Source organism: Panthera leo, chromosome D4 (genome assembly GCF_018350215.1).
Source record: "Panthera leo isolate Ple1 chromosome D4, P.leo_Ple1_pat1.1, whole genome shotgun sequence".
In the NCBI taxonomy this organism is placed as follows: domain Eukaryota; kingdom Metazoa; phylum Chordata; class Mammalia; order Carnivora; family Felidae; genus Panthera; species Panthera leo.
In genome coordinates this window covers 5,375,457-5,389,387 of record NC_056691.1, presented here as the reverse complement: position 1 = coordinate 5,389,387, position 13,931 = coordinate 5,375,457, and the positions used below count along the sequence as shown (strand labels likewise).

The window sequence follows — 13,931 nt, the reverse complement described above, 5'->3', positions numbered from 1 at the left end:
TCATTTAAAAATATTCTGTATGCTTAATAATTTTTGTCCACATGATTTACCAATTGTTAACAGATGTATGTTTAAATGTCTTCCTACAATGGTCGATTTGTATATTCCTTCTTTCAGTTGGGTAAATTATTTTCTATATGTATTTTGACTCATTTTTATCAGGAACAAATTTAGGATCGTTACGGGGTTTTTTGGTGAAATTAAAAAGCATTATTATATAGTGATAGTAACTGTCTCCCATACTAAGACTTTAAAACTTTACTTACTTCTGTTCGTACTTGCTTGGAAAACTTGTGTTCAGCATTTTGCTTTCGACGTTTCTAGGTGTACAAATGAAATACACTTATTCTTAGTTCAATATGATCTATCTGGATTTAAATGGCTATTTTGGTCACATCTACTGTGCATGATTATTCATTTTTTTGTTGCTGTTATTTTGTTGCCTGTTGTTTCCTCTTTTCTAGATTTTATTTCCTCCCTTCTTTTGAACTAACTAGGTTTTTAAAATCCCATTTTGGGGGCGCCTGGGGGGCTCAGATGGTCAAGCGTCCGATTGCTGCTTTGGGCTCAGGTCATGATCTCACAGCTTTGTGGGTTGGATTCCCACATCAGGCTCTGGGCTGACAGTGTGGAGCCTGCTGGGGATTCTCTCTCTTCCTCTCTCTCTGCCCCTCTCCCACTCGTGCTGTCTCTGTCTCTCTCAAAATAAATAAATAAGCTTTATTAAAAAAAATTACAATGAAACAAAAATCCCTTTTGAATACTGCACTCTCCATGGCTAGTCTTTAGTGGCCACACTTAAAATTTTAATCGTATGTCCTACGAACAGTGCAATAATGCTGACAAATATCTACGAAACAAGTTTTAAGTTTCAATAACATTTTCATTTCTAAATTTAATTCCTTTGTCAATCACAATCATTTTGTAATGGGATTGGAATGCCTCCTCCCGTTTCAATTCCGTATATACTGTGATATACAACTCGTGTCCAGTATGCATCTCCTATTTTCTTAACCTCTCAGTTTACACATTTCTTTACTCAATATTTCTTCTAGCGCCTGAGACTCTCCTACAAGATCACCTACTCTCATGCTGAAAATCATTCTTCAAACTTCCTCTTGTGGAGTCTGCTGGTGGCGTATGCTCCTTCAGCGTCTGTCTGTCTGTCTGTCCAGGCGTTCACTGTATCTCAGCTGGGGACACGCTTGGAATGGGACATCTTCCTAGTGCACGGCGAGGGGAGAGCCAGCACCCGTGGGTGGCGCTGGGTTCCATGGAGGGGTGGGAGGGGTCTGCTGGCTCCGACTTCCTTTCACCTCTGTTCCCTTTAACGTTCTCTTTAATTTTCTTTGGTTTCACCGTGATGAGTCTGGCGATGGACTGGCTTTTACTTATCCTGCTTGGGTTTCCGGTAGTTTCTCCCATCTGGGCATTTCTTGGCTATTTGATTATCGCCCTTGATGATCTCCAATCTTCTCTTTTGAAACTTGACTCAGATGCCTGTTCGACCTTCTCCACACCACCCCTCCATGTCGCTGTCTTTCTTCCTGCCACCGTGTGTCTCTCTACACTACAATCCACACGTTTTCCACTTCCCCAGTTTTCTGATCACCTGTGTCCACTACCTGATCCAACAAGTCTTGAATTTCAACGATAATAATATTCTCATTTGTAAACATTCATTTGGTTCTTCCGTAAATCACAATCACCTCCGTCAACAGTATTTTCTCATTGCTTTCTCGTGTTTCAGTTCCACTGCTTATTCTTCAAACGGTTCCCCACATTGATTTTATCTTACGTTCTTAATGTATCCGTGATCTGGAATTTTTAGGCATCTATTTACTCTGTGGTGTCTTCTGCCTCCCACTTCTGTCCCCTGGAGCTCTGTAGCACTGGGTTGCGAGCTCCAGTTTGGTAGCATTCTATCTGTGGGAATCCTTTACCTGCAGGAATGCCCTCCAGTAAGAATGTCAAGTAATTCTATGATGAGCCACCGCCGTTGCCAACCTGCGGCCCCGCTAACTTAATTCAAGGATCGGGTGACATTGGACTCCAAATCTGTATGAGGGAAAGTCTGTAGACGTGAGTTTTCAGGGAGTTATTTCTTGCTACCTAGGGTGCTAGCAGGAAGAGCTGTCACCTTCCACCTTCTTTTTTTGGGTCTGGAAGCCTCCTGAGACCTCCAGCGGTACGGAGAGGCTTGTGTTCCACACCTCCCCTTTCGTGCAAGCCAGACCGTGTTTGGTTTCCCCAACGTGGCCATTTAAAAGCACGGCCAGCAGCGAGGGAGTTCAGCAAACAACCCTGGGTCAACCGTGGGGCAATCATCTTATTAACTGGGTTAAACTGAACTTTCGGAAGTCTGCGTATTTTACTTTCGGCGAATGGGAGACGTTAACCTGGTATTCCTATTCTGTCTTATTAGAAACAAAAAATAAAATGGACATGATTAGTTATTCACAGGTAAACAGAAACAGCTCCCTACCACTTTAGGCTTCAGATTAATTACACTGCACACATCAAAGCTTCTACTTTGAGCTTGCTAGGGAATCCTTTAATCTTTTCTCTTTATAGAACTGTCTTGTCCAATGTCTGCCTAAGTCACATCGTTTAAGCAACAAAAAAATTACAGTTTGCACAGGGAAATTATATGGAAATCACCATTCATTCCGGTCAGCATCACAGTTGCAGTAATATTGAGAATCAAGGCAGTTCCCCTGTAATCCACAAGCACATTTTTGAGCATCAGGCAGAGAACCTCCCCAGTAAGTGTGTGTTTCATTGGTTCTTCCAACCCACCAGCTCACTGGGGTTCCATCTGAAAGACAAGTATGAGAAAAGTGACACCTACTTTGCCCCCCACTGCCTGCCTCCCCAGCACAGTCCTTTGCTCCCCTCTATTTCAAACACAGCGACTCTTTTAGATGTGAGCAGATGTTAACTCCGCCACAGGATAATTTTTAAGAGGATTTCCAACTGTTTAAAGAATATTTCCATATCAAGACTTACATTCTCACCATATGTTTTACTTTTATTAGAAAATGAGCAAGCGGCCCCTAACTCAATCCAGGCGTGATATTTACGTATTTCTCTTGAGGACTCCAATGACCTAATTTATTTGAAAATAACATTCACAAAAGAATTCTCATTAAGAAAAAAAAAAAAAAAACTAAAGAAAACCAGAGTGATTTATACACTGAGTCTAAAATCTGTTCGAGAGCCTAAGACGCCATTGAAATAATATAATATCATGCAAAACATGGATGTCTTTCACTTTATTAGCGGAAAACACTGGTCCTTCCTGTCAGGTCTTAGAAGCCTCATGGAGACATGTGTTTCTTCTTATACTGAATGGGTTGGCTTCGTAGTTGGAAACTACGGACAAGGTCCTGACGAGCCTTCTCCATGCCTGGGGTGCATCCCAGGCTCAGGACAACTGCGGTTACCACAGCTCAATTCTTTAGCACAACTTTCTTCCTAGTACAACCCGCAATTAACCCGCTGCTGAGGCCCCAGGGTGGGACTGTAGGCCACCTGGAGGTTGAGGATGGTCAGGAAGGTGGGCCTTCAGGAGCGTGGAGGAAAACAGTACCTAATAAACAGAGCATCAGAGCAGGAGGGCCAATGGAAGCGACATCCCTCAGTGGGCCTGCAGAGATGCTGGTCCATTGTAGCGTGCTCTGTCAAACCCTCGGGCCGTCCCCATCCAGCACCCCCCGCCCCCCACCGGGGCATCTGGAAGACATCCCAGCTTCTCCCTAACTTACAACCACCCCTGCTCATCATGGCTCCCTGTCCCATGAGACTTCACGTCTGCCCGCAACCTCCCAGCTTGCAAACACACCGGCCACATTCATTACCACCCACCGCAGGCCCACTGGGGGAGATGTGTACCAAGAAATCAATATCCGCGGTCTTCCCCCCTGCCCCCAGTGTGTTGAAAACTTATCTGTAGGGGGTAGAAGAGCTTTTCAACATAACAGATATTTTTCAAAACACCATTTGGAAAACATGATTATTCAACACTCACTCTTTCCTAGATCGAGGAGCGAAAAGAATCATTGCACCTAAATGCACAATTGTTTGTTTACATCGGAATTTTTCATTTTCTCTATAAAATAAGAAGCCTCGGGGGTTGCTAATGGTACAGGATGCATTTGGCTCCATTCAAGATTTCTTTGAGAAATCTGGAGAATTTGCATGAGGAATCAGTAAGAACAACATGAAGAAGAACTAGAGCCGAAATGGAAAGGAACGTGGCTTCCCGGCCCCCATCGTCGGTCCCTGGTTGGCTGTCCTTCACGCCAGCCATAACTACAATCCTCAGGGACCTTAGTGTCCACAGTATGGAGACCCAAGTTACCTGAAATCAGCACTTACCACCCCCCAAGCTCCCTCTTTAGCCACCCATAATCACATCCCCTGAAGCCATCTATAGCCTAGAGACCTAACAGCTGCTAAAGGAAGATGCTGAGGGACCCTAACAAGAGTCAAGGCCCATCTGCTCCCCACTAGCCCTTCCGGAAACCGCAGGACACAGGGGTTGCTGCAGCGGGGCCCGGCCCTGCTTCATCTCCTCTCACAATTAACAAGACCTCAGGCTCCTGGCAATGTCTCAGAATTTGAATAGAGGGAAATTCTTGGGGGAAAGTGGATGTCGACTCTCATTCCCCAATGCGTTTTATGACGTTCTTGAGCTACGTGGTCCCCACAGTGCAGCCGCCTTGAGCGATTTTTGCCATGGCGACATTCTAGCGAAGGCTCCAGGGGAAGGCTGGTTGTGGCCACTCCTTTCGCACAGGGTAGCGTCATGCCCCCCACGTCTGCTCGTGTCTATCAATAACACACAGCAAATCAGTGTGCAACAAGTGTCAGGTGTGTTAGGCTACACTATTTTAGGCCAACCTCGTGTGTACTGTAATTAAGAGACTCTGGAATACACAGGTCTGCACCGAATTTGTCTATATTGACTTTGTGCTACAAATTGGCCAGTGGCAGAATATCAGAAATGCAGCTGCAGGGCGCCTGGGTGGCTCGGTGGGTTGAGCGTCCGACTTCAGCTCAGGTCATGATCTCGAGGTCGGTGAGTTCGAGCCCCGCGTCGGGCCCTGTGCTGACTGCTCGGAGCCTGGAACCTGCGTCGGATTCTGCGTCTCCCTCTCTCTCTGCCCCTCCCCTGCTTGTGCTCTCTCTCTCAAAAATAAAAAAGGTTAAAAAAAGAAAGAAAGAAAGAAAAGCAGCTGCTTGAGTGTGTACAGATAAAAATCCCTCACTTTGTCCCTTTAGCGAGTGTTCAACGAGTTGGAAAGCGTTTTCTCTTTCCACCTTTACCCCAACCCCGATTAAGTACTTGTTTTTGCTGCTGCTGTTGCTGCTGCTTTCTGTATTGATATGGAAAGGATGACAATGGAGGAGTGATCGCTTGCAAATCAACAGGCGGACACCGGCCTTCCAAGTGGGAATTCTCTACTGAGGCAGCGGTGTCCAGGTTCTGGGACAGACCACGTGCGGGAGTTTGCTCCCAGACTCACCCGGTGGGTTTGTTTTCGGACTGTGTTAGGGGCTCACACACCCTGCCCTGCTTTCGCCTCGTTTCCCTGGTGAGACAGCCCAACCCGCCTTGTTCCACAGCACTGCCTCACTCTCCCGGGGCCCGCTTCCTCCTTCTTCGGGGAACATTCCATTTTAGCTCAGTCGTCTATTTAGCAGCAATCAGCTCACAGTACGCGCTGAGCCCTCCAGCACGAACTATAAATTCAATAAATTGGAGAGATGCGGATAAGTAGCATTTGACTTGGTGCAATTTCTACGTTGTGCGAGTAAGGCCTGGCAAGGTGAGTGTCTGAGAGCTGAAGGCTCTGAGGGACGAAGCAAGGTCCCAGCTCCCCTGGCTGCTGAGTGACGGGCTCGGAACGTGAACCCCGGGGGACCCTGACTACCGCCCTCTGCTCGCTCCTCTCCCCAGACGTCTGATCAGCCTCCCACAAACCTAGGAGTTTCATTCGAGCAGGGTGGGGGCTGCACATTCTGAAAGAATGAGCTATTTCAGAGGAAGAAAATACAACACCAAAAGCAGAATTTTCAAGAGCAGAATGGGCATGAAAAACGAACCATGAGGAGGCACGGTGTGTGAAAGGGGTGCATGAGACTAACGTTCCCTAATTAATAAGTACCCCAGACGCTAATTACATTCGGTCTCTGCAAAAGAATCTCACGGAATAATCACCCCCGGAGAGAGAACTAAGCCACGCATGTCGTCCGCAATCTTTTCTAAGATAACCTCGTAAGGAGGCTTCCACTGTCCAGTTGTCTAGTGGGGACTGGGAAGGCACGTCAGGTCATTCACAGCTTCGAACAGGATATTGACCTTGCTCTTTGCTCCGAGGAAAAGCATCTCTGTGACTTTCAGATTGTGACGTGAGCATTATGGCCACAGATTCTCACGCATCCGTGGCAAGCCACGGCCACCTGTGGGCACTGCACCCCACGATGGCTGAGCACGCTGATTACTCACCGTGGCGAGCCGAAAGCCTTGACTTCTTGCAGTGGAAGGCCAGCTCCTGTTGGCAATGGTCCGCACGGTCGATTATGGCTTGGAGCTGGTCCATGCTGGCTGTGTACTTGAAAGCCACAGGGTGGGGGCTTTCTCCATCCGAGCTTTTGACCCTGGCCAGATGTGAGCCATTGTGCTGCACTGAGGTCCCAGTGGAGTCTTGTGGGCAGAAACGGGGTGGGAGGGAGAAAGAGACTGTGACTAGGTTGGAAGAATTAAATATAAATACGAAAGTCCGAAGCATCTTTTATCTGAATTAAGGCTTTTATGTTTGTAGCTATCCGAGCTCTTCGATGTTAGAATCGACATGAGTGTCACTGAGAAAATGTGAATAATAGAGACTCTCTTTACCGAGATTTGTATCACCCTGAATGTGGTCAACATTGTCTGGGGCCAATTTTTAAAGTTCTGTGTTATAACGCTCACAATTGTAAACACTACTCCTTCTCCTTGAGTTTATTTCTTTCCATTACCGTAAAAAGAAAGCCAAATGTTTACTGCGTATACATTTATTTTTATTTTTGGAATGTTTATCTAGTTTTGAGAAAGAAACAGATAGAGTGTGAGTGGCAGAGGGGCAGAGTGAGAGAGGGAGATACAGAATCCGAAGCAGGCTCCAGCCTCTGAGCTGTCAGCACAGAGCCCGATGTGGGGCTCGAACCCACGAACCGTGAGATACTGACCTGAGCTGAAGTCAGATGCTTAACCGACTGCGCCACCCAGATGCCCTACATTTACTTTTTAATAAGCATATTCCTAGGGGCGCTTGGGTGGCTCAGTCGGTTAAGCATGTGACTTCGGCTCAGGTCATGATCTCACGGTTCGTGGGTTCCAGCCCCGCATCGGGTCGGGCTCTGTGCTGTCCGCGCACAACCCACTTTGGATCCTCTCTCTCCCTTTCTCTCTGCCCCTCCCCCACCTCTCAAAAATAAAAAAAATAATAAGCAAACATTTAAGAAGCACATTCCTCATCTGACTGAGCATCTTTTTCTCTGGAAATCAAGGAAATACGTAGAAGACACATCTGAGGAATAACCGGCTGACGTGATCATGCAAAATAATAAAATGTAAGTGTTTTTGACAACAATGGACTGATCGCGTGTCAGCAACTCGTTCGTGGCCAACACGCAGTCACGCAGCGCCTTGAAGTATCTAACGTAACTATCCGCGGCAGTAACCACAACTCCACAAATGTCTGCTGGCCAACTCGGACGCATTTCTGTCATATTGATTACCTGTATTTTAAAAGGGGATTTAGAAACAAGCCAAACGTGCTCCACAATGTTTGCAACAGAAGAAAAACATCTTGACTTCTTTTACCTTCCCCGAAAATACACCTCCTCCCACGGTATAAAAGGGCCCTGGCTGAGTGGCCAAAAGGCTGGCTTCAGAGTTGCCCTAACTCAACTACATTTATAACATCAAGTCACATAACCTCCTCTGTAACATGTGTTTGGTCCATACGCGCTCGGTCTCCATATTTCCAAATTATAGGGGCCGGAGACAGTCATGTGAGGTTCGTTCTGATTACGTTTAATGGCTAATACATACCCAAGGTTAAAAACTCAAAGTAGTGCTACCAGGAACTCAGAGGCGTCCCCACCGCCCCCGCTCCCTGCCCCTGACCTGCCCTGGGAAAAATCTAACAGCCATACTGGTGCTCACAGACCCCAAATGCATCAAATACATCCAGAGATCCAAGGAAGAGAACCCCGCGGGCCAGGGAAAGAACTCTGGCTCCAAGCCTATGAAAAACATCACCAAATATGCCAAATCTAGCAGGAACGGGAACAGACTGTGAGTCAGCGTGACTAATGCAGTGGTATATTCGGTGGAGAAAAAAAGGCTTAATAGATCATCCCCTCTCGCTGCTCACTGAAGGGGCTATGAGTGTTCCTATAGCAACTTGAATCCCACAGGTTTTTTTCTTCCCCCCTCTAATCATGTTTTCGCCAGGCGTTTTATATTTCATCGTTTTCCTGGAAAATGACTTAGATGGACCTGACGTTATTTTTGGTAATTACCTACTCACATTCACCCTCAGGGTTTCTTGCATCAGACGACACAGGGTAAAAGGAGCCATGGAGAAGCCATGCGTGAGGCTTGGGAGTTCATCAATTATAACGCCTGCGTGTCATCTGTTTTCATGGTTTACGACACAAAGAAAAACGATGTGCCTGAGTAGCTCACACAGGCTAGCGGTCAGTATGATGGATTCGTGGTCTTGCATGGTTAAAAGGTAATAATGGAACTCTTTTTCAAGTGGAGAGAAGGGAAAGCAGGAAAAGAATCTCAAAGCTGTCTTTTGAAAAAAGAAAAATTTAAATGATTGCTCTTTCCAGAAATATTTTTTCCCAAGACCCCAACAAGGGCACATTATGTTTCCCTAATGTTCCGCAATGTACGATTTCCATAGATTTCCAAACTGTAAGTGGGAAGGCAGCTTTGAGAGGCAATATAACCTTAGCTTTCAAGCATGAGGAGACAGACCAAGGAATTCAAGTGACCAGCATGATGGAAAAATACTTAGCTGTTATACACTATAATCTGAAGCGCAAATTAGATCTGAAGAAATTCATGGTAATAAGGGACATTTTTAAATAGGAGTTTTGAACTGTTGAATCGGGCCACATCATATCATGTTCATCCAGCTCAGTGAGGTTTTTTTCATCTGCACCTGGTGTGGAGCGGCTGTCCGTGGCTGCTGGTCCACCATTTGCTTAGGCAAGTCAACCTAAATTAATTCGATGGTTTAGTTTGGTATTAAAAATAACCCCGGGGCGCCTGGGCGGCTCAGTCGGTTAAGCGTCCGACTCTTGGTTCTGGTTCAGGTCACGATCTGGTTCAAGTCCCGCGTCGGGCTCTGTGCTGAGTGAGAGTGTGGAGCCTGCTTGGAATTCTCTCTCTTCCCCTCTCTCTCTGCCTCTCCCCTGCTCGTGCCCACTCTCTCTCTCAGAAATAGACTTAAAAGCGTAACACTGACGCACCACGTCATAGAACACCTCCTAGTTTCTCTTTATTTTGCCAAATTATATCCACTTTGCAATCTACAACACTGTCTGTACTTCATGGCATACCTCTGAACTATACACGGAGTCTTTTATGGGAAAACAGTGGGTTGAATGGAGGAAAAAACAGAACAGAACACATTCAGGTAAATGTGAATCCAGAGCATCTCTGCTAGGCTCACTTTCACCTTCCCTGAGAAAAAAAGAAGGAAAAAGACTTCGTTACAAAAAAACGGGACGCCTGACCAGCCTGTAGGTCTGTCACCCACGGCTGGAAGTTGACTTCGAGGAAAGGGAAGGCAAAACATCCCTTTTCTCACGGACGCCTGAAATGAAGTCCGATTTGGGTCTGAACACCACCTCTTTGGGAATGAGGCCAGCTGCCTGCATCTCCTGCGGTGGAACAGAGGGGCTGGAGCTCAAAGAAGCCAAGGAAGGCAACGTGCCAGGTGACCGGACCTGTCACTCTCCCTCCGCACGTTAAGAAGTGGCCGAGGAGGCACAATGACGCATAAGGACAGACTGATGAAAACACTAGCGGGCGTCCCTGGATCCGCAGAGATGATGGGGACACCACGTCCTGCCTCTGAGAGGTAGAGCCCCAAGCCTTCTCAGAACCCCACTGTGGAACTCTCTAGAGAGAGACACGGCTGCAGGTGGCTATCATCTGTTCCTCAGCCCAATCCTCCTGGCACACAGAAGCCGAAAGGGAAGCCTAGGAAAAGGCACTTGCCCACCTTGGGGAAACCAGGTAACTTCAACACACATTTCTAAGCGTCCCTGGGCTTTCTGAGTAGGTCAAGTTCTTGAAGACCACTGAGGTCCATGAGTCTCTCGAGCGCCTCATGCACCCGAGCCCTCTCCCGTATTTCCAAGGAAAACAATCCAGGGGGAGCAGAACTAGATCACGGGCACTTACGGGCACATGTGTGCACACAGGGCTGGTGATGGCCAAGCGGCTGCTGGGAATGTCTGGTGGGTGCCCCGAGGAAGTCAGCAGTCGGCTCCGGCCCCTGTTCCAGATCTCGCAGGCACTGGCCCTGCCATGTTGTGGGTCTGCATCTGCCAGAGCCAAGGACGACTTGATGTTTGGGTTTTCCTGGGGCAGGGGCGGGGGCGGGGGCGGGGGGTGACTTTTCTAAGCAGGCAGCTTCCGGGTCCTGGGGGTGGCCCAGAGGTGGTATCGTCACAGCCCTACGCCTTTGGGTCCCTCCTGATCGATACTGGCATCAGGGCCCTTGTGACGGCTGCCATTCTTGTCACAGTTCTGAAGCCCTGGAGCTTTTCATGACTTACTTGAATATCCTCAACATAAGAGAATGCTCTACGATCCGACAAGATATCCCCAAGAGGATGCAGCCGCTTCATAGCCTTCTTCCCCTGGGATTTCAGAGGATGCTCTTTCCACTTAATAGGTCACACTGAATACAATCTTAGGTGTCTCCTCATTCATCAGTGTAGGCACCTGCTACTTACCACGCAAGGACACTTCTACAACACGACTTACATTCTCTTGAGGCAACAGATACATGTGCTTGGTTGGCCCCGTGCCTGGCGTCTCCCGAGTGCTTACTTGCCATGAAATGTTATTCGTGTCTCCCCCTGCATTGAGCCCAGCACACAGCAAGAGAGCAGAATGATTTCCTCAGAAAGAACACTGCGTACACGCTTAGAAAATTGGACAGAGACCAGTGTCATGGTCAAGAAGAGAACATGGGTTTCAATCTCTGTTCTTGGAAATGTCAGAAAAATCCTCTAAGCCTCCAATTCCACATTTGGGAAATGGGGAGAGTGAACCAGGTGGCGTCCAAAGATCGAAACTATTGTTCTGGCCATCTTCAATTAACTAGGCGCGTTACGGGCCGAGCGGCTCTCTTGAGTTTTATATTTTAATTGTTCATCGAGAACGTGCGCCTGTCCGTCCACAAGCAGGGCCATGCTGTGCGGCTGATGAGAGCAGCAAAATGAACTTTCCAGAAACGTGTGTCTCTTCTCCTCTTTGGGAGCAGTGACAGGATCTGTTCCAGAAGTTTTGCATCCCCGTGCATACTGGGCATGCCTACTTTGGGGACTTACCTTGAGAAGCTGCTGGAGATCAGCCAGAATGACATCCCCTCAGTGGGAACGGGAAGGATTCTTTCCGGGCAAAAGTCCACATAAAAGAGAATCATGGTGTTGGACCATCATCAAAGAGTCGCTCTTCTTTTTCTCTCTCTCTCTCTCTTTAGAAATTCTAACATTTCGACATTATAGAATTTCCTGTCAGAGACACTATTTTCAAGCAAAACTTGCCACCCAGGACATAGGGTGATGTCACGCTTACCACCAATCCCAGTTTTCAAGAGCAAAGGAGGGAACAGTGAAATCACAACTCTTCCCGAGCAAAGAAAACTATAGGCTGTAGCACACATTGTGCGTGTGCTTATGAATGAAACTCTCCAACCCACACTCAGAGCCTCGTTCACAAACTTCCATCAAGTGTTCGTATATCCCAGGCATCCCTCAGAGATACCGCGGGTCCAGTTCCAGACCACCACAAGAAAAGCACACACTGCGATACAGCGAGTCAGAGGAATTGTTTTGTTTCCGTTGCATATAAAATGTATGTTTCCGCTCTCCTGTAGTCTATTAAACGTGCAATAGAATTCTGTCTAAAAAACAACGTACATCCCTAAATTAAAATACTTCATTGCTTACAAAATGCCAACCATCACCTGAGCTTCCTGCGAGTCGTGTCTTCTCCGCTGGGGGAGGCTCTTGCCTGGATGTTGATGGCTGCTGACCGAACGGGGTGGTCGGTGCTGAGGGTCAGCGTGGCTGTGGCAATTTCCCAAAATAAAACAATGAAGATGGCCGCATCGATGGACTCTTCCTTTCATGAGTGCTTTCTCTGTAGCAGGGGACGCCGTTTGATAGCATTTTACCCACAGGAGGATTTCATCCACACTATCAACCTAGCTGATGGGATAGAATCAGATCCTTCTGATTCTTCTGGATCCTTCATGGTCATTTCAACAGTCTTCACGGCATCCTCACCAGGAGTAGATTCCATCTCAGAAAACCACCTTCTTTGCTCACCCATGAACAGCAACTCCTCACCTGCTCACATTTTATGACATGACAGCAGTTCTGTCCCATCATCAGGCCCCACTTCTGATCCTAGTTCCCCTGCTGCATCTATTTCCTTCCCTCAAGTCTCGAACCCCTCCACGTCATCCGGAAAGACTGGAATCGACCTCTTCCAAATTCTTAATAATGCTGGTATTTGGAGCTTTCCCCATGAATCATGAATGTTCCCCGTGGCATCTAGGACGGTGACTCCTTCCCGGAAGGTTTTCAATTTACTTTTCCCAGATCCATCAGAGGAACCACTATCTATGGCAGCTAGAGCCTTAAGAAACGTTTTTCTTTAACAGTAAGATTTGAAAGTCAGAATGACTCTCTGATCTGCAGAATGGATGTTTTGTCAACAGACACGAGACAACATTAATCTCACTGTCCAACTGCATCAGAACTCTTGTGCAATCAGACGCACAGTCAATAAGTGACAATATTTTGAAAGGAATCGTTTCTATCTCTGCGCAGGCCTCAACAGCGGGCTGAAAACACTCAGCGCGCCAAGCAGTAAGCAGATGTGTCCCTCCCCGCACTTCCACGTCGGGACAACGGCCTCCTTCCTCAAACCTCCCGAAACCACCTCCGCTCGCTTCAGACTCGTCCTCTGCAGGCTCCTCACCTCTGTCAGCCTTCACGGGACTGAAGAGTCAGGGCCTCGCTCTGGGTTAGGCTTTTCCGAAGGGAAGGCTGAGGCCGGTTTCATCTTCTGTCCAGCCCACTAAAACGTTCTCCGCATCAGCAAGAAAGCTCTTTGGTTTTCTTATCTGTTGTGTGTTCACCGGAGTAGCGCTTTTAATTTCCTTCGGGAGCTTTTCCTTCACTTCCACAACTTGGCTGTTTGACGCAAGAGGCCTTCCTTCCAGCCGTTCTTGGCTTCTGACATTCCTTCCTCACTAAGCACAATCACTTCTCACTAAGCACAATCACTTCTCACTAAGCGCAATCACTTCTAGCTTCTGATGGAAAGTGAGAGGCGTGTGACTCTTTTGTTCACCGGAATACTTAGAGAATATAAACTGGCCTCGTATCAATCCTGTCATGTCTTGGGAGTGGGGAACCCAAGGAGAGGGACCGAGATGAGGAGATGGCTAGTTGGTGGAGCGGTCAGAACACGCACAACATTTACCGATTAAGTTCGCAGTCTTAGATGCACACAGTTCCTGGTGCCTAAAAACAATCACAATAATTACATCGAAGGTCACCGATCATCGTAACAAGTACAATCTTAATAAAAAAAGTTCGAAATATTATGA

General features: G+C 47.2%; 1 protein-coding gene across 1 annotated transcript in view; it reads right to left on the bottom strand.

Annotated features, from left to right (window-relative positions):
• Window positions 1-13,931, bottom strand: part of LOC122205133 (contactin-associated protein-like 3) — a 193,266-nt gene that overhangs the window by 39,539 nt on the left and 139,796 nt on the right. Inside the window, exons 13-14 of the mRNA XM_042913253.1 lie at window positions 6,515-6,712; window positions 2,662-2,818 (exon numbers count right to left, since the gene is read on the bottom strand). Of these exons, the coding sequence (XP_042769187.1) occupies window positions 2,662-2,818; window positions 6,515-6,712 (355 nt within the window). The remainder of the gene's footprint in view (window positions 1-2,661; window positions 2,819-6,514; window positions 6,713-13,931) is intronic.